This window comes from Phanerochaete carnosa (assembly GCF_000300595.1).
Source record: "Phanerochaete carnosa HHB-10118-sp unplaced genomic scaffold PHACAscaffold_5, whole genome shotgun sequence".
Lineage (NCBI taxonomy): Eukaryota > Fungi > Basidiomycota > Agaricomycetes > Polyporales > Phanerochaetaceae > Phanerochaete > Phanerochaete carnosa.
The window spans coordinates 1,265,937-1,283,178 of NW_006767632.1; the positions used below are offsets into that span (position 1 = coordinate 1,265,937).

At 53.2% G+C, this 17,242-nt stretch overlaps 8 protein-coding genes across 8 annotated transcripts; 4 read left to right on the forward strand and 4 right to left on the reverse strand.

Moving 5' to 3' along the window:
- Positions 1-20: 20 nt before the first annotated feature.
- Positions 21-1,437, reverse strand: PHACADRAFT_255900 (uncharacterized protein). The gene is made up of 5 exons (XM_007395605.1): positions 1,351-1,437; positions 1,109-1,298; positions 537-1,055; positions 270-484; positions 21-216 (listed from the first exon to the last, which is right to left on the reverse strand). The coding sequence occupies exons 1-5, from the start codon at positions 1,429-1,431 to the stop codon at positions 169-171; spliced, it is 1,053 nt and encodes a 350-aa protein (XP_007395667.1). The 5' UTR covers positions 1,432-1,437; the 3' UTR covers positions 21-168.
- A 424-nt stretch (positions 1,438-1,861) lies between these two features.
- On the forward strand, positions 1,862-5,117 carry PHACADRAFT_255901 (uncharacterized protein). The gene is made up of 8 exons (XM_007395606.1): positions 1,862-1,895; positions 1,951-2,063; positions 2,116-2,202; positions 2,250-2,981; positions 3,034-3,376; positions 3,431-3,632; positions 3,685-3,980; positions 4,033-5,117. The coding sequence occupies exons 2-8, from the start codon at positions 2,001-2,003 to the stop codon at positions 5,007-5,009; spliced, it is 2,700 nt and encodes an 899-aa protein (XP_007395668.1). The 5' UTR covers positions 1,862-1,895; positions 1,951-2,000; the 3' UTR covers positions 5,010-5,117.
- Positions 5,118-5,279: 162 nt separating this feature from the next.
- Positions 5,280-6,578, forward strand: PHACADRAFT_173451 (uncharacterized protein; the record flags this gene model as incomplete). Its single annotated transcript, XM_007395607.1, has 7 exons — positions 5,280-5,289; positions 5,345-5,427; positions 5,478-5,588; positions 5,644-5,780; positions 5,828-5,984; positions 6,039-6,271; positions 6,326-6,578. The coding sequence occupies 7 exons, from the start codon at positions 5,280-5,282 to the stop codon at positions 6,402-6,404; spliced, it is 810 nt and encodes a 269-aa protein (XP_007395669.1). The 3' UTR covers positions 6,405-6,578.
- Positions 6,579-6,754: 176 nt separating this feature from the next.
- Positions 6,755-8,241, forward strand: PHACADRAFT_195372 (uncharacterized protein; the record flags this gene model as incomplete). Its single annotated transcript, XM_007395608.1, has 5 exons — positions 6,755-6,847; positions 6,913-7,017; positions 7,072-7,401; positions 7,451-8,070; positions 8,121-8,241. 5 exons carry the CDS (start codon positions 6,755-6,757, stop codon positions 8,239-8,241), a joined length of 1,269 nt encoding a protein of 422 aa, XP_007395670.1.
- A 105-nt stretch (positions 8,242-8,346) lies between these two features.
- PHACADRAFT_195373 (carbohydrate esterase family 16 protein) lies at positions 8,347-9,507 on the reverse strand (the record flags this gene model as incomplete). The annotated part of the gene is made up of 5 exons (XM_007395609.1): positions 8,347-8,696; positions 8,746-8,873; positions 8,934-8,961; positions 9,012-9,349; positions 9,419-9,507. The coding sequence occupies 5 exons, from the start codon at positions 9,505-9,507 to the stop codon at positions 8,347-8,349; spliced, it is 933 nt and encodes a 310-aa protein (XP_007395671.1).
- Positions 9,508-10,770: 1,263 nt separating this feature from the next.
- On the forward strand, positions 10,771-13,834 carry PHACADRAFT_208864 (uncharacterized protein). Its single transcript, XM_007395610.1, has 14 exons — positions 10,771-10,915; positions 11,035-11,062; positions 11,118-11,130; positions 11,184-11,226; positions 11,276-11,341; positions 11,392-11,734; positions 11,789-11,990; positions 12,046-12,075; positions 12,131-12,314; positions 12,369-12,433; positions 12,489-12,530; positions 12,586-12,707; positions 12,757-13,004; positions 13,068-13,834. Exons 1-14 carry the CDS (start codon positions 10,860-10,862, stop codon positions 13,747-13,749), a joined length of 2,124 nt encoding a protein of 707 aa, XP_007395672.1. The 5' UTR covers positions 10,771-10,859; the 3' UTR covers positions 13,750-13,834.
- Positions 13,835-14,016: 182 nt separating this feature from the next.
- PHACADRAFT_161317 (uncharacterized protein) lies at positions 14,017-15,296 on the reverse strand (the record flags this gene model as incomplete). Its single annotated transcript, XM_007395611.1, has 3 exons — positions 14,017-14,868; positions 14,952-15,044; positions 15,147-15,296. The coding sequence occupies 3 exons, from the start codon at positions 15,294-15,296 to the stop codon at positions 14,017-14,019; spliced, it is 1,095 nt and encodes a 364-aa protein (XP_007395673.1).
- Positions 15,284-16,258, reverse strand: PHACADRAFT_255913 (carbohydrate esterase family 16 protein). The gene is made up of 4 exons (XM_007395612.1): positions 16,044-16,258; positions 15,963-15,990; positions 15,766-15,908; positions 15,284-15,716 (listed from the first exon to the last, which is right to left on the reverse strand). Exons 1-4 carry the CDS (start codon positions 16,249-16,251, stop codon positions 15,412-15,414), a joined length of 684 nt encoding a protein of 227 aa, XP_007395674.1. The 5' UTR covers positions 16,252-16,258; the 3' UTR covers positions 15,284-15,411.
- Positions 16,259-17,242: the final 984 nt, after the last annotated feature.

Below are 17,242 nucleotides of genomic sequence, written 5' to 3' on the forward strand. Positions count from 1 at the left end.
AAACACGGATATCTCAGTGCGTGAAGATTATATATGAACAAGTAATGCATAGTATACAAACGTGTCGTTCCGTGCCTAAAGACTGTACAAACCAAAAGCTAACAATACACAAATAGGTCATGGGGAGTTGTGAAGAGAGTAGTCAATGGAAAAACTGACAGTCGGAGCTTAAGACTTGGTATCCAAGAATTCTAAGAGATCAAAGAGTGGTGCACGCTATCACGTATCTTCAGCTATCTCTGCACATTTACAAAACATAGGATACACACCTCGGGGCCCTGGCGTTCTTGCGATTTCTTCCCTGCCTCTGCTGAACTCTCCGACTTGCCAACAGAATTGTTAGAAGACAATGGTAGCTTCACACCCGGTGGCCACTTGCTGGACGGGGGAAGGCTTATCTCTTGCCCATGTAAAATGGACCAGGTGGTAGTAGCGTGTCGAGCTCCAAGCTCGATGCATGATACGGCTCGCTGGTTGGTGCGGTCTGGAAAGTAACTTAGTAAACGCGGCACGCTATCATGGTAGAGGTTACCTACGTAGTATGGCGCTCTCAATCTGGTCCGCGACGGCTTCTCTTCTGTCCTGAGCAAGGAACGGAGCCATTATGCTGTTCTCGGGGACAGTGTACGCCAGGAGTGCCGTGACCTGAGAAAGCTCCTTGAGATATAGTGCCCGATCGCTTGCTTTCGGAAGTGAGCTCGCTTCGGAATACAGCCGTTGAGCCTTGTGCAGTTGTAAAAGTTGCTGTTCGCTGAACTCTTCGTCCGGGCCCCGTTCGGCGGGTGCGGGTATGGGCGGAGGAGATAGAGGCACCTTGGCTCCGGGGTGGTGGTACGGCAGCGGCACGGTGCGTGAAGACTCAGTGAAGTCGAGGATGCGGATATTGAGGAGCAGATGGAGAGGGTCGACGGACTTGGAGGGGATGTAGGGGAAGCTCGCGGCGTCCGTAGAGGACGAGACAGCGAGCGAACCAGGATCGAGGACGGAAGGAAAGTGCGTGTTGAGAAGGCGGATGGCGTCGTCGACCCTGCCCGAGAGTATGTGGATACGGATGTCTGTCCGGAGTCAGTCGCACGAGCTGCGGAAGCGTCTGGCGCTCTATACGCACCTCGTCTGAGCTCAGCTTGTGTGAGCTTGTCCTCCATCGTGTCCACAAGGGCATCGCGATGGCTCGCCTCGCCCACGGACATCAGTTCGTCTCCGTCGGAGTCTACATGCTTGACAGCGGAGTCGTGCACGAACGCCCTGGCCGTAGAGGTGTACGCGCCATGGCAGAGGTAGTCAAAGACGAGGCTGCGCTGCGGTTATCTGGGTCAGCTAACAGGTCCTTCGCGTGCCGTGAATGCGTACGAGGTCATCCGGAGTGGGAGAGAAGAACCTCTTGCTCTGAACGGTCGGCTTGTCCTTTGACGGAGGCGTCCAACGCTTCATTGGGATGTTCTTGTGATGATGGCCGCAGGAAAGAGCTTGGTCTGCCTTGGCGCCCGTGCTCATGACGCGCGTGCGGAGACACAGCCAGCTTGTCTCATCGCGACCACATCCTCATCTTTCCCGCGACACCTCCCGCTGGATGCGCAGCTTATAGCGCTTCAATCGCTCCTGCTCTTCTTCTCGCCCCCATGTTGCAGGACCGGTTGTTCACGGCTGTAAAGAGCGCCCTCGGTGACGAGAATCCCCAGCTACCACCAGGGACGCCCCCTACATGTACGCGCCCCCATGCTGTACGGACCGGGGACCTTGCGCTAACCGTGCGGGAATTCCAGTAAAATATGATGGGCCGTGGTTTGCGACTCAGCTCACGCTTTCTGCAACCATTGGCATCTCCTCGCTGCTCATCTTCTCTTACTGTCGCACGAGGTGGCCTCTACTCTTCGCCCCACGTACAAAGCTGAAAGGTCTGTCCCGTGCATGCACGCGACCTGAATCTAAGCTTCAATGCGCGTCCTATAGCGTTCTCTCCTCATGAAGCACACGCGCACGGCACATTCTTTGGATGGATTATGCCCACCATCCGGATATCCGAGTACACGGTTCTACAAATCGTCGGCCTTGATGCTGCCGTGGTAGGTCGTATAACCGGTTCGCACGCAAAAGCTGCTCTGATCATTCGAATAGCTGCTCAACTTCTACAAAATGGCCTTTTCTCTCTTTTCCGTGTGTTCGTTATTCGCGGTCGTAGTATTGATGCCTATCAATCTGAAGGTAGGTAAGACCGCTTTCGAAAGGCATCCCGGTCTCACATAGCGTAGCACAATATCGACATCGGAGATGGCAGGGACGACGATGATGAGGAGACACTAAGGTCACTCATTACCGCGAACGGCACGTCACCAGCGATACCTGGGCATGACTGGCTCGACCTCATCAACGACGCCAACTCCTACCTCACCATGCATCTACTATTCACCTACCTTTTCACGAGCATCACACTCTACTTCATTCACCGGAATTACAAGAAATTCGTTCGTGCGCGCCAGCTTTTCTCCCTCGAGCTTGTGCACTCAATATCGGCACGCACGGTCATGGTCGCGCAGTTGCCTCCGCAGCTGCGAAACGAACGTGCGCTGGCAGAATACTTCGAGGCCATGGACATGAGCGTTGAGAGCGTGAGCGTATGTCGCGAAGTCGAGTCGCTCAAGGAGCTGCTTGACGAACGCACCGCCGCGCTGCTCAAGCTTGAGAGGGCGTGGGTTCACTACCTCGGGAATCCGAGCCATGCTGTGGAGGCTGACTCAATCGAGCAGCCACTCATCGATGTTGAGAACAGTCGTCCGGAAGATGCGGAACGACAGCGTCTTGTCATGCCCAATCGCAAGCGTCCAACACTGCGCCCTCACTTTTTTGGGTCCAAGGTCGACGCGCTACGGCACCTGGAGGAGAAGTTCAAGGAGGCCGACCTTGCCGTGCTCAGGCGACGCCTGACGGGCAAATTCAAGCCGACACATGCGGCGTTCGTGACATTCGAGAAAATGTCCAGTGCGGTAAGCATAGTCGTACCTTTCTTCTGAGACGCGCCCTCATTCCATCGTACAGCAAATTGCGGTGCAAGTTGTTTATGCTCCAGCTCCAGCTCAATGCCGTACGTACCTCGCGCCTGAGCCACGAGACATTATCTGGGCGAATATGACGCTCGCACCTGGTTCTGCGCTCGCACGCGACTGGCTCGTGATTGGCGCGATGTTGCTGCTCCTGTTCTTCTGGGTCATCCCGGTCACTGCCCTTGCTGGATTATTGAGTTACAAAGAGATCAAGAAGACGTGGCCTGCCCTTGCAAGACTTATTGACGCCAACGCGCAAATTGGTGTGATCGTGCAGAACTCGCTCCCTTCGGTAGCGGTTATCACACTGAACGCATGTTTGCCGTTCTTGCTTGAAAGTAAGATCATGTAGTTGATTGATATCTGGCACCTACTGAAAAGGCTTTCCGAAGGCCTGACATACATTCAAGGATACAAAGCACGCAGTTGGATTGAATACTCTTTGCTAAAGAAGTATTTTCTCTTCCTGCTCACTAACGTTGTCTTCATCTTCCTATTCGCGAGTACTTACTGGCAACTCGTCCGGGACCTCGCAAACTCGCCAGCCAAGATTCCGGAGAAGCTTGCGGCTGCGCTGCAGCAAGGTAATGCCAGGTACGTACTTCCCGCGTAGACATATGTACATGTACTAACTGTTCGCATACAGACATTTCTTCGTGTCTTACGTTATTCTGCAAGGCATCGGCCTCATGCCGCTGCAACTCCTCAACCTTGGCGTCATTATCCCGCGTATTATCTTCCGGATGTTCGTCACTCGCACACCGCGCGACTTTGCGGAGCTGAATGCGCCACCGATGATCAACTACGGTGCCGTGTATCCGCAAGGTATCCTCATCTTTGTCATTACGCTGTTGTACAGCGTCGTCCAGCCGCTGATCGTCATCTTCGGTGCAATTTACTTTGGCATCGCATATGTGGTTTATAAGTACAAATTGCTGTTCGGTGAGTCTACAGCTCCATTTTCTGCTTTTCTCGCGGCTGATCATGCGCTTAGTTTTCTATAAGCCGTACGAATCACAAGGACAGGCCTGGCCGATCACGTTCACTCGCCTCATCTGGGGAATCATCATCTACCTCGTCTTCATGTCTGGCATATTCATCCTTCGGAAATCTTACGTCCTCTCAACGCTTCTGATTCCCCTGCTTGGCTTCACGTTACTCTGGGCGTGGTACACAGACAAGAAGTTCAAGTCACTCAGCAAATACGTGAGCCTCAGCTCGATATTTGAGGTCCAGAAAGGCGCGAGTACCGCAGAGGTGACCAGGCTGAGGGCTGGTCATCCCGTGACGTGGTCCCAGAGCTACCTCAACCACCGGCGGTATGCGCAGAACGACGATACCCTATATGTCGCGCCGGAGGACGAACGCACGGATTACTCACAGCCGCCCATGGCGAACTGGTACCCTGGTGTGCTAAACACTGGCAAGCGCAGATACGGACATCCTGCCCTTAATGGCGTGCTTCCCCAGCCGTGGCTGCCCTTGAAGAAGGGCCAGACGCTGCGCAACGGCCCGCCAGCGGCGCCAGGCGCTTCCTCGACTGACACGACACCCGCCGTGGTGTTGACGCTTCGCAAGCGCCGAAGCGTGGCAAGGACGATCCCGACGCGCTCGCAGACGGAACCAGTACCGCGCACAATGGACGATGCAACAGCGAACCCGTGGCAGGACGCACCAAGCGAACGCCCGCGGCACCTCACTCATCGGCTAAGCTTTGACCACGCATCTGGCGTGATTATGCTCCCCGAGGACGGCGCGTGGCTCGATGAGGAGACTGACTCAGACGAGGAGGATAGCACTGTACAGAATGTGCAGGCGCTGCGCGTAGCCGAGGAAATCGGGCAGCACGACGCGGAGCAGCCGACAGAGACCAGCGCGCTGCAGGCATCTTCGAGTGGGCGGCGGTACGGGACATATTATCACCATCCCGAGCGACGAAAGCGAACGGATTCGCGCGTGCTCAGTGGATGACATCCGAGGTCATGATCTTCTACGAATCTGTCACGACCTGTTTCGTTTGACCCTTTCACGAACTGTGGTACAAGTAGCAAATTTTTGTTCTTCGAATACATACTTAGATCTGGAATAATCATTCTGGGCCAGGATCGCGACGCATCTACGCGTTGGGTCACGTTGTGACTGCGTGATAATACGTTCCTAGGCGCGTAAAGCTTGGCGCGAACTACTTTCACCAACCACCGTCGTTGTTGACATTCCGTGTCTCGCCTTTCCATTCAAAATATGAGTCAATGTGAGCTGCAACATCGCGAGATGTTTGTTAAAGCTCGTGCTGATACTGCGGCCAGACAACGACTACTACTCGAATAAGAACGAGGGCGGAGGCTTCATGGCGTCCCCTGGATTCGACAGTCCGTCAAGTGCAGTTAGGGTACGTTGGCCAGCATAAGATGGCGTTCGTCTACCTTACGTGACTCGCAGAGGCAAAATTCGCAACATGCGCTGCGGCCGGTAACCGTCAAGCAGCTCCTGAGTGCCTCCCAAGTCCACGCAGATGCCGAGTTCAGGATTGACGACATGGAACTTGGACACGTGAGAGGTGCCTTCGAAAACTACATGCAACAAGTGTTGACGACGCTTCATATAGATCACAGTCGTCGGGCAGGTCGTCCAGGTCAAGAGCCAAACGACGAACAGCACGTATACGCTCGATGACGGCACTGGTCGCTACGAGGCGCGCCACTGGAATGACGCAAATGCAGGAGAAGACGACAAGGGAATCAAGTGCGTCTATCTGTCTTCATGTGTCTCACGGTCACTTATCCGCGTAGAGAGAACACATATATTCGAGTGATGGGCACTCTCAAGTCGTTCGGCGGCAGGAACTACATCAACGCGACACACATACGACCTTGCAAGGATCCACATGAACCATACTACCACACATTGGAAGCGATGGCCGTGACACTAATGTTCCAACGTGGACCAGTATGTTTTCCGTCTCTTGTGTCGTCATCTCACTCAGTTCACACAATTCCGCAGCCCTCAGGGTCTGACCAGCAGAACGGCCATATGCTTGTTCAAAAGGCAGGTACAAACGGCGCGTCGGCATACACTGCACAGGCGTCGAAGAACGGCGCCCACGACCAGTTCGCGTTCCTGCCCGAACTACAGCGGAAGATTGTCAACTTCATCCTCTCGCAGCAGAGCCATACGGACGGCATTCATGTCAGCGCCATTGCACGCGCGGTTGGGGGAGATGCGCATGCCATCAGGCAAGTCTTAGCTTCATCTGCCGGAGAAATAACTCTGCTGACGCCTTTGCATAGCTCCGCGTTGGATCAGCTCATGGATGAGGGTCACGTCTATACAACCTGCGATGAGAGCCATTTCGATGTCTCCGTTTGAGCCTATCTCCTTCCCTCTTGTTTCTTGCTGTGAGCTTCTCGATGTGCGTTTGTACTTGCTGTTTTCCATTTTACGTAGCTATGCTCCTCTGTCTGCCCTCGCCTGTACTTATACACCTACAATCGACTGCTAATCCTGAAAGCTGGTTCCCTCCACTCACCTGACTGTGGTCGACCTGAGATGGGCGCATGACGTGCATGAACTTTAAGCTGGCTGCCTCGGCATGATCCCTCTGATATCGTGGGAGACGCTACCAGCCTTATTGCTTGCTAGCACCGAGCTCAGGGGCTGCTTGAGCCCCCGAGCGACGCCACGCTTGATTCTAATACCACTACATACGTACATCAAGAATGTCGGACGAAGGGGGGATTGATTCCATGGACTTCGACCGCGATGACAACAGCTCAACTCGCTCAAACGCTAGTAGTAAGAGCGCGTCCCTGGTCAGTCTCCCCTACCTCCCACCACTCGCTCTTCACGTCGTCCCTACTCATGCACTCATCACCAGCCCACCTTGCGCCCCGTTACACTCCGTCAGGTACTTGAAGCAAAGCGACCCTGGTCCGGTAATGACACGGTCCCGTGGTACATCGATGGGCAGCAGATCCATCATGTACGCTGTCCCGTCCCATGCCCTCTCCGTACTTGTTCTTGAACCCATTACCAGATCCTAGTCGTCGCCAGTGTTGTTGCTGAGGGATTCAGGCCCGAATCGCGCACGGCGTGGTATAGGCTCGAAGATGGCACGAATAGGCGCACTGTCACCGTACTGCGCTATATCGAGGACCCCAACGATGCACATATCCTCCCGCAAGGGCAAGGTTTTGTACCGAAAAACGTATATGTCCGTGTCATGGGGCATCTCTTTGCAGATAGAGGTGGGGGCTCGCCATCAATTCGCGCGGACGCATTCCACGTTGTACAGGATCCGCATGAGCCGTACGTGCATGTGTTGAGAGTAATGTATGTGCATATGGAGGATCAAAAGGGAGCTCCCGTGAGTAGAAGGTGCCTGCTCTGGTATCTTCTTTCTCAAGGATTTCTAGCCACAGGAATTGCTGCGAAACCTCACGGAGGACGACAAAGAACCCTTAGAGAACATATCTGTAGCGAACGGCACCTCAAGCAGCTCAACACTGAGAGCGGGTACTTCTGTTGCTCGCCCATCACGGCCTTCTCAGGCGCCCCCAGTCGCGGCACCTCGGGTCGAACCTGCCGCACCACCACCGACAGCAGAACCAAGTATGGCAGCGCCCAGTACTCCAGCACGTCGGCCTCCCACAAGTGACATCGAAGAAGAGCCCATCGCGAAGCGTCCTGCACCCATTTTTTCATCTTCCGCGTCCACCGCATCAGCTTCAAGTTCGGCCGCAGCCTCAGCGCGCAACCCGTTCCCCACGTCGCCTCGCACGCCTCGCACGCCGACCAAGTCCTCACGCTCAAGCTTCCGTCCCGCACAGAGCTCGCCATTCACGCCGAACACCGAGCACCGGTTCCGCACCCTGAGCACACACGACCCGCTCTCGGATCTGACGATCCTGCAGCGCAAGGTACTTCTGAGAATCATGGAGGCTACGGAGGCAAACTTTATCATGGGCCTCGACGTGACCACACTCGCGACAGACCTCATGGCTGAGGGGATCACGAATGATGCTCGCGACATTGCGTGAGTCTATACTTGACCACAGGAGTAACAGGAGAGCTAATACCGTGCAGAGACGGACTGGATCATCTAGCGGATGCAGGGCATATTATTGGGGACCCGGAGGGGATGTACTATCGTACGGCCGATTTGAAGGGGAAGAAGCCGACGTACACGTTGGTACCAGATGATTGAAGGTTCGAACTAAGCTTTACGGTTACAAGTAACCCCCGCCTGCAAATTCTTTGGAATGACCTTTCATTGTATAGCTGATGAGTCGTGTATTCCTGTACTTTTAGATCAAGTGGTCAAATGTTGTGTACCATCGCACCATTTTGTCTGGCCTTGCTCTGCCCCAGTGCCGTTCGCGGGAATACTCCGTAAGAGTGCAACAACATCCTTCGCAACCTCGTCATGCATTTTGCTCGTAGGATGAATATGATCCACCCAGATCGATCCGCCCCGTCTCTTGCCATCATCGGCATCGAAACCAAGCGCGACTGGGTTGTTCAGCACGCGCGTGAATGTAGCCCACGATGAGTAGATTGTGAGGGTTGCGTCGACATGTGTCTTGGCGAAGTCAAGGGCGTGTACCCTGAGGCGATCGTTCCACTCTTCGAAGGAGAGCTTGCCCCGCGGAGGGTACCTCACTATGTGGACATAAATCGTCGGTTCGCTGGTGCGTTCAGGCATACTCACTAGCAGGAGAGCGATCCATGGGAGGTATGTCAATGAGCATGAGGTTGCGTGCACCGACGCTATAGAGCAACTCGATCAAACCGAAAAGCTTGACTAGCTTCGGTGGGACGGCGTCGGGTCCAGAATACCTGAGGTGACGAGGTTTAATACTAGTGTCGGTGTAGAATGCAAGCACTCATTTGTCTTACCCGCAGTCGTTAATCCCGATCCAGATCGCTGTGGTGAAGTAAGAACGTGGCCCTTGGCCTAAATCGAGCCGATCTCACTGAATAATGTGTCATCGCTGTTCCAGACAGCATCAGACGTCCGCAGCTCTTTGTCCAGGTTACCCTGCAGCAGCCCTTTCTCGGTGTCGTCCACAAGATTAGGAAGAAACTCCTGTTTGATCTGTCGCTCAACACCCTCCGTCGTGTCTCCCCCCTTCGCAAAATCATACACGACCAACCTCGTCTGGTCCTCGAACCGTGTCACCAGATGCCCAACCCAGTTCGCCTTCTCCGGCTCCGCCCAGGTTGACCCAGGGAACGGGACGCCAAGAGGCTGATCTACAGTTGGACGCGGCGAAGTTTTGAAGTCGTAACCAACACCGCAATAGGACGCACCCCTGGAGTGGAGGAGATGAGTAACGGCGGCGACGCCACAAGGCCTACTGTATCGCCATTTTTGGACTCACAAGACGATCAGTGTCTTGACCCCGGAAACCCCATGCCAGCTTGAGCTGACCTGTGCCACATTTGAGGAGTATTTCCACGGACGGTCCATGTTCTCGTCTCGATGCACCGGGCTAACCAGCAAATATTTTCAGCCGACAGAGGCACAAAAACGACCCCGAGAAAAGAAGCTAAAAAGCCTGAACACTTTCCGGCGAAAATATATGATAGGTAAAATTTGAAAATAAGAGTAAAATAAAGTCGACTTTTTTTGTAAATCTTGTTGTATAAAGTTGGTCTGGCAAAAAGAGGTGCAGATAACCGCTGGGCTATCCATATATGGAGTAATACACATGGAGACAGAAATGATGATGATTCTGCCCTAAGGATATTTTGACTCTCCTAATACCTCAAAAGGTGTAAAAGCAGTGTGTCTTTTTGTACCACTAAAATGATAACATCCCCATGGGGAAATAGCTTAAGTGTATTTATGAAACAAACTGAATCTGCTTTTGTACCTCTATCCGCGCAAAATAGTATAAAATTAGCCCCGTGATGGTGGTATTGGACAGGGCTGGATTAGCGCGCCAATTCTATTGACGGGGATCAAAGTCATTCTAGATCTCCCTCGGATATCAACACGCTTCCCATGAAAGTTTGGTACAAGAAAAACCCGCCGCATCATTGGATGCCTTTCCACAGGGTTTTTTCTGATTCCAGAATATAGTGCGGAGTGTAAACTACAGTCTAGGGTCTAATGGTACCAATCTATAAAACCACAGCAACCAAGAGCGAAGAAACAGAATATTTCGCTTCGTAAGCGGAGTTCGAAAGTGCGACTGCGGGCTGACACACTCGAGTGGACGCGTTCGTTCTGTGTATCGCTGATAGACCCTAACTTAACACTGCTCTGGCAGCAGTTGGAAGATGAGCATGAATCTGCTGCCAATGAAGTGCTCCAAGGGACCGTTTTGGGGCAGCATCACACTTGGTCATCGGCCAATCGCGCCGTATACATTGAACGTCGACGAGCTCACCACATACCTACCTCGGTCCCGATTTCACCCGAAGGCCAGACAGGCAATACCATATGTTCCATTTATAATATCACTGTACACATCTAGCAGGACGGAGGGCGGCGTAAGTGGGGGAGCAAGTGCAATGACGCATGCGGAGTTTGAAATCACGTCTATAAACGTAGAATCTGGTCTGTAAGGGGCGGGTCCGACCTCCCTTCCAGATTTCGAGTCTGTGAACGCAGCTGTTTAGACCGAAGCAGTGGTAAGTAAGATCTGCCGTGATGCTGTGTCCGATTTATTCTGAAATCTAGTCTACAAAGCTCTGTAGACGGCTGTGGAAAGGCATCCATTGATAAACTTCTCTAGATGCATCTATCGTAAACCTCCTAAAAACCCCGGAGACAAGGTGTTCTCCCCTGAAAGCTTCCCACCGGCTCAGGAGCCGATGTTCCAGAGGGACCTGTACAAATTGCTGGTTTACGAAACGAAGATCGTGAAGAGGTATGCCAGCTCTTCTCTCAATGAATGACCTCGGTTAATATATTTTCAGCTGCATTCGATCTTGGTGTAAGATTGTTTCCTTCCTCATACCGGTAATGCGCCATCTAAGCCGTCTACAGCCTTCAGAAGTTCGTTACTTTCTCTCAGGTGCGTTATTGCCTAGTGGCCAACACGCTGACACTGACATGTGTGTCACCCGTAGGCACTCTTGAATAGTATGTTGTCGTGCATGCTCCCACATCACACGGATCTGACGCTCTGTGCATAGGTATCCTTGCCGATCAAGACGTTCAGCATGTGTTCCACATGTCGTACGTTACGCATGGAGCGTTGAAGTTGAATTTGGACTAACGTGTCTAGCCCATCGGAGCAGGCAATAGTCAAGCACAGCGGATCTTGCTATGTTCTGGGCCGCAGTGGTACGGGGTGGGTATATCTAACCTCTGAACTTGCACATGATACTCATACAAATACAGTAAAACGACCACTATGCTGTTCAAGATGCTCGGAATAGAGCGCGCTTGGGACGCTATCCGCGAGGATTCGAACGACAGCTTCTCCCGACCGCGACAAGTCTTTGTCGCCCAGTCTCGCGTTCTCGCAGAGAAGGTCGAGGAATATTACCGAAAGCTGGCAGAGTCGCACGCAGTGGCGACAAGAAGTGCACAAGAATCTGTGCAGATGGGAGCACGGAAGCAGAATACGGAGGATCGGGCACTTGTTGACCAGGACGAGGAAGAGTTCTGGCGTGGCTCGCTGCCGAAGAGGTTCAGTGAGCTACAAGATGAACATTTTTCGTTGTTCGTCACATTTGACCATGTATGAAATCCTCCGCTGTTCAGCGGTGTACGTCTGCTGATGGACCACAAATAGCTCTGCCAGCTCTTAGAAGGAGATCTTTGCACCTACAACAAGGGCGAATTTGCGTTTTCTGTGGCTGATGATGACAGCACTGTAGATCCCTCTGCTGTCGCGAGCGATTATATGCTACAGCGTCGAGACTCATTCGTGTCCTACGGCACTTTTCTGCAAGCCTACCGGTCTCATCTTCCTCAGAATCTCACCAAGAATCTTGGTCAGTACACTTCCATCTTCAACAGAAATTGTGCATGCTGAATAACATCGTCCAGATCCTGCTCTCATTTTCGCGGAGATTATGGGTATTGTTGTCTTTTCTTTGTATCTAAAACATACACATCAACTACGCATCAACAGGTGTTATCAAGGGGTCGGAAAGCGCACTCCAAACCGCAGAAGGTCATATAGACGAAGGGACGTATGTCTCACTCAGCCACCGTCAGCAAGGGATGTTCGCCGGCCGCAGGGAAGCGGTATATGAGCTGTTCTCAGCGTATCTGCGGCTGAAGCGCCAGCGCAGGGACTGGGACGCTGCCGATAGGTCTAATTTTACCCGAGTCTATTCTAAGGTGCATCTTCTGAAAGTCTGTTGCAGAACACATGCCATCCTCCGCGGATTGGACCAGATTGGCGTCCCGGGAAAGAAATTGGATTTCATGTGCGTACGCTGCTGTGCGGTCGCGCCAAGCGTTTCATCTCACGCTACTCCCTCCAGCTATGGACGAAGCCCAGGATAATCTCCTCGTTGACGCGCTTGGTACGTGCCTTGCTACCTATGGAACAGCTAAGTCACTAACGAATGGCACCTCCAGTTCTGCGAACTTTATGCAACAATCCTCTTGGCCTGTTCTGGGCCGGAGACACTGCCCAGACAATCTCAGTGGGAAGTTCGTTCAGGTTCGACGACTTAAAGGCTTTCCTTTATCGCCTAGAGGCTTGATTTTCCTTGACAGATTAGGACTGCTAAGCTGAAACTAGTGCAGCTTGCTTCCTCCCCGAAGGGCTGTCCTGCTAAGTCTCCAGAATCTTTCCAGCTCACTATAAACTACCGTTCGCACGGAGGCATCGTCCGATGCGCTCTTTCCGTCGTGCAACTCATCACGCGGTTCTGGCCACGTGCAATCGACACTCTGACTGAGGAGAAGGGAGTCGTCGAGGGCTTGAAGCCTATCTTCTTCAGTGGGTGGGATCAGGATACTGTGCAGTATGAGCAGTTCCTATTCAGCGCGTCGTGAGTTTCAGTTAGTGGGTGTGAAAGAATATTCTCGCTGATCTCGGCGCCAGTGGAAGTCAGATTGAATTCAGCGCGCAGCAATGCCATGAACACGCTTGTGGTTCAGCTGGCGGACGACCTCGAGAGCCTGTACAACTCGGAGACGGAGAAATACCAGGCTGCACATGCACGATGCGGTGTGGAGAAGGTCATCGAAAGGTTTGATGAAGCATTGGCCCGTTCTGACTGGCCGTCGGGCCCGGAACGCATCAGAGAGGAGCAGTACCCCAGGCGGTCAGTGAACGCTTCCACAAAAGAGTGGCATCAGAACACAATAGTATCCTATGGTAGATGGGTCGAGAACGAGAGCGGTGGTGTCGACCCCCTCCCCACGCCAGAGCGTGTCCCCCCTAGTAAGCCCCGACCAACGCGGAACTTGCCTCTGCCAACGGGAACAACTGGCGGTCCACTCACACGTGCACGCGGCAAGGTCATGGCACGAGTCGCCTCTACGCCTCCGCCATCGCTTCCCACAGGCCCTCAGCTATCGACCTCCACCGGCAGGGAGGGCCGCGCACCCAGCCAGAGCACGTCCAACGGACTGTCGCGCACATCCGCAGCGTCGTCCAGTCGCGGCCTGCGGCGCAAACGCAGCATAAACGAGGAGCCGGAGGCGGGGACGTCCACAAATCGCACAAAACGGTCGCGGACCGTGGACCGAGAAACCAAGAGAGGGCGTGGGGGGAAGAAGAGGGGAACATGAGTTATGCCACTGCACCCGTATACTATCCTATACGTAGTACCTTCGGATGGGTTGTATCTGTAAGCCGGTGTTGATGTATCCTTGTGCTATCCGCTCTCTTGGACCTTTCATTGGCCTCCGATGACATGGAATGGGCGACGACCTCACCTTGTCAAGGAAGGTGCAGAATGAAGTTGGTTGCGTACTCAATTTGAGCGTGAACAGGTTTGTTACGGGAATATACCATGCAAGTACACCAGAGCGCAATAATCTATATTACTATGTACGTTATGAGTCGCCCATCTCTACGTCGATGTCTACGCCCTTGCCCTTTGGCTCTCCCGGGATGTCGCCGTCCGTGTCCGCGAGGAGAGCCTGTGCCGCAGCACGAATTGATGCAACCTTCTCGCGCATGACCTTGACAGCCTCGGGCAGTAACCGCTCGGGGGCGTACGGGCCCTCGCTCTCGACGTTGAAGATAAACCAGTCGCGTACACGTTTGAGCTCGACACAGCCATGGAACTCCTCGTGGCGGAGGACCTCGCGCGAGACGCTGTCCTTGCGCATACCGTGCAGGTCGATCCATATCTCGCCATCCGCGTCGACCTGGACGACGCCGGGGCTGAAGCAACCCGCGAACTTTTTCGCGAGGTGTGTGGGCACCGGCTTCTGTGGGTTGAGCAGGATGAGCGGGTGTAGCCGATACGAGGCCGTCGCGACCGGGCTCCATTTGGCGTGCTCCTTCCCGACGCCCTTGATCGCATGCAGCTCCATGTCGATCTCTTGTCCTGGCCGGAGCTTCGCGAGGACGATATCCTTGTTCGTCGGCCCCGGCGGATTGTTCGCGAAGACTTCTTCCTGCTCCCCTTGTGGCACCCAAACGAGGTCGCCGCTCTTGACCTCATCGTTGATGTACTCCTTGCCGGAGCCTTTCGGCGCGCGTTCGCAGGTGACCTGCAGACGAAAGACAAGCGTGTTGCGGTCGCTTGGTGTTGCGCCGAATCCGGTTGGTGTTCGGATTTCCAACGTGGAAGGGTCAGCAGAGGGTTGCACAAGACCGATACGATGTGCCAGGACTTCATCATGTATGACAGAGGTGTTATTCCAGACATAGACATGTTCTATGGCTATTGTTGGGACCTAACGCCAATGCAGTGCAAGTGTGGAGAAGGACATGCCGTATGCTCAGCAACACACCAAAAGACAGTATGGTCGAGGCGCACCTCCGCAATCATGATCCTCCGGAACGCGTTTGCAATGGAAGCATCGACGCCTACGAGGTCGAACTCGATACTCCATTGTGAAAGTCTCTGCACCTTCACTTACAGGTTCTAAAGGTAGCCACCCAGAAATGAGGGGACGAAGTCAATCCGTCGTTAGCTTGCGCATACGTGGGAAACATGCAGCCTATAACGCACTTCCTTGAACTTCTCCATGTCCCAGCTGTGGTCTTCATTTGGGTAATGACCAGGGTATTCTGTGCACGAGACGTCCGAGACGCGCTCGGCATGGACACCAACATGTCGTCTTGAGTTGAGCAAAGAATGAGGGAGCTCTGAGCTCATCATTTTAGTGAGAGAATGTAGTATACAGAGGGAAAGTGAAGGCGGAGAGGTGGGAGAGCTGCTTGAGATACAGCTTTCTACATACAGGGGTGTGCGTGTGCTCTTGACCGGGGTTGTATCAGCCGCTACCTAGGGGCGCTTGCGCAGACAGGAACTGTTCTATCGCACTCGCGACAATGCCGTGCATCTTCGAAGTAATATGAATGTAGTCAAACCAGACAGGACCACCCTCGTCATTGACCTCGCTCTCGTCAAGGTCGTAGTTCTCAGGATTAGCGAGCACTTTGTGGAAGAGCTCATGGGACGAGAGGAGCATCACTGAGGCGTCGTCGTGGCTGTTTGCGAAGCGTTGCACGCCTGAATGTAAGGAAGTGTTCCAGCGGCTATACATGGCCGCACGGGTGACTGCGTTTGCCCGCCGTACTGGAATGCGATCAGAGACTAATTCACATGAAGTAATATGTAGACTTACATCCTGGAGCACGCTCCATTGGAGGCACATCGATGAACAAGAAGTTCCGTGCTCCAGTGCCGTACACCTCATGCAAAGACTGAAAGAGTCTCTCCTGATAAGCGTCAGAAGCTACGGCGTTATCAAAGTGTCCGTAGAACTTCCTATGGCAAGTATTATTTCGAAGATGCACTAAAGATTCCACGTTTCTTACGCACCCGCAGTCGTTGATACCAATCCAAGACACTGTGACACGATGCTCAAGACTCGTCGTTGGGGTCTCAAGGAGTTGAACGTACCGAACAACGTGTCTTCGGCGGTCCAGGGAGCCCATCCCGGCTTGGTAGCTATAGAGTTGGAATAGTTGATTCTGACCTGTTGACGAAAGCCCTCCAGATCTTGGCCCCCGACAGCATAGTCGAAGACAAGCAATGGGTTTCCTGCCATGCGACGCTTCAGCACGAGGTGCCCGACCCAATTTGGCTCGCTCTTTTCGTTCCAGGTCATCCCAGGGAACGGTACACCAAGAGGGTCGTCAGGAGTAGGTCGGAATCTGGGTTGTCCGCGGTATCCAATATCCGAGTACGAGTCTCCACTAGATCGAAAAAGTCAGACGGGTGTAGGAGCTGAGCTCGCTGTGGTGATCCTAGCCCAGTCAGACATACAAAACGACCAGATGTTGAATTTTGTCAAATCCAGGCCAAGTCAAGCGGATGATACTAAGAGACATGGTGCTAGGACTGAGCAAGTTCACGGGATGAGAGGAAGTAGGCCTGCCACTCAGGCTCCGAAGTTGCGATTCCCCCTGGAATCGGTATCTTGGATTCGAGGTGGCAGGATAGGAGGTTGGACAGGAGCCTAATAGACGCTGAGGTTGTGTATATGGATACGCAGGCGCCTATCCACTAATGGCGCTAATACATGGTGAATTTCGTGCAGGCGCTTACATCTTCCCCATTTCCTCCCTCCAGCTATGCGTATTGAGAAGTGCTACTTCTGCTCAAAGAGTGTATATCCCGGGCACGGTATGTGAACCGCATTATTAGCATATGTTAGTGCCTCAGATTTACTAGGTTCTGCATTCGTCCGAAACGATGCGAAAGTCTTCCGTTTCTGCACCTCAAAGTGAGTACTTCCAGCCTGGACGGTGGTATTCAGCCAACTAATCAACGCGCGTAGATGCCACAAGAACTTCAAGTACGTTGTCATTGTATTATTTACTGGGAGAATGTAATTTGATTTGACTACAAATATAGGATGAAGCGTAATCCTCGGAAAGTGCGCTGGACCAAGGCCTTCCGTAAGGCGGCGGGCAAGGAAATGACAGTGGTGCGTAACACACACCTCTACACACATACACGTTCTGATCATCTACCAGGATTCTACTATTGAATTCGAGAAGCGCAGGAATGTGCCTGTACGCTATGATCGCGAGCTGGTGCAGAACACGGTCAAGGCAATGAAGCGGATTGCGGAGATCAAGCAAAAGCGGGAGCAT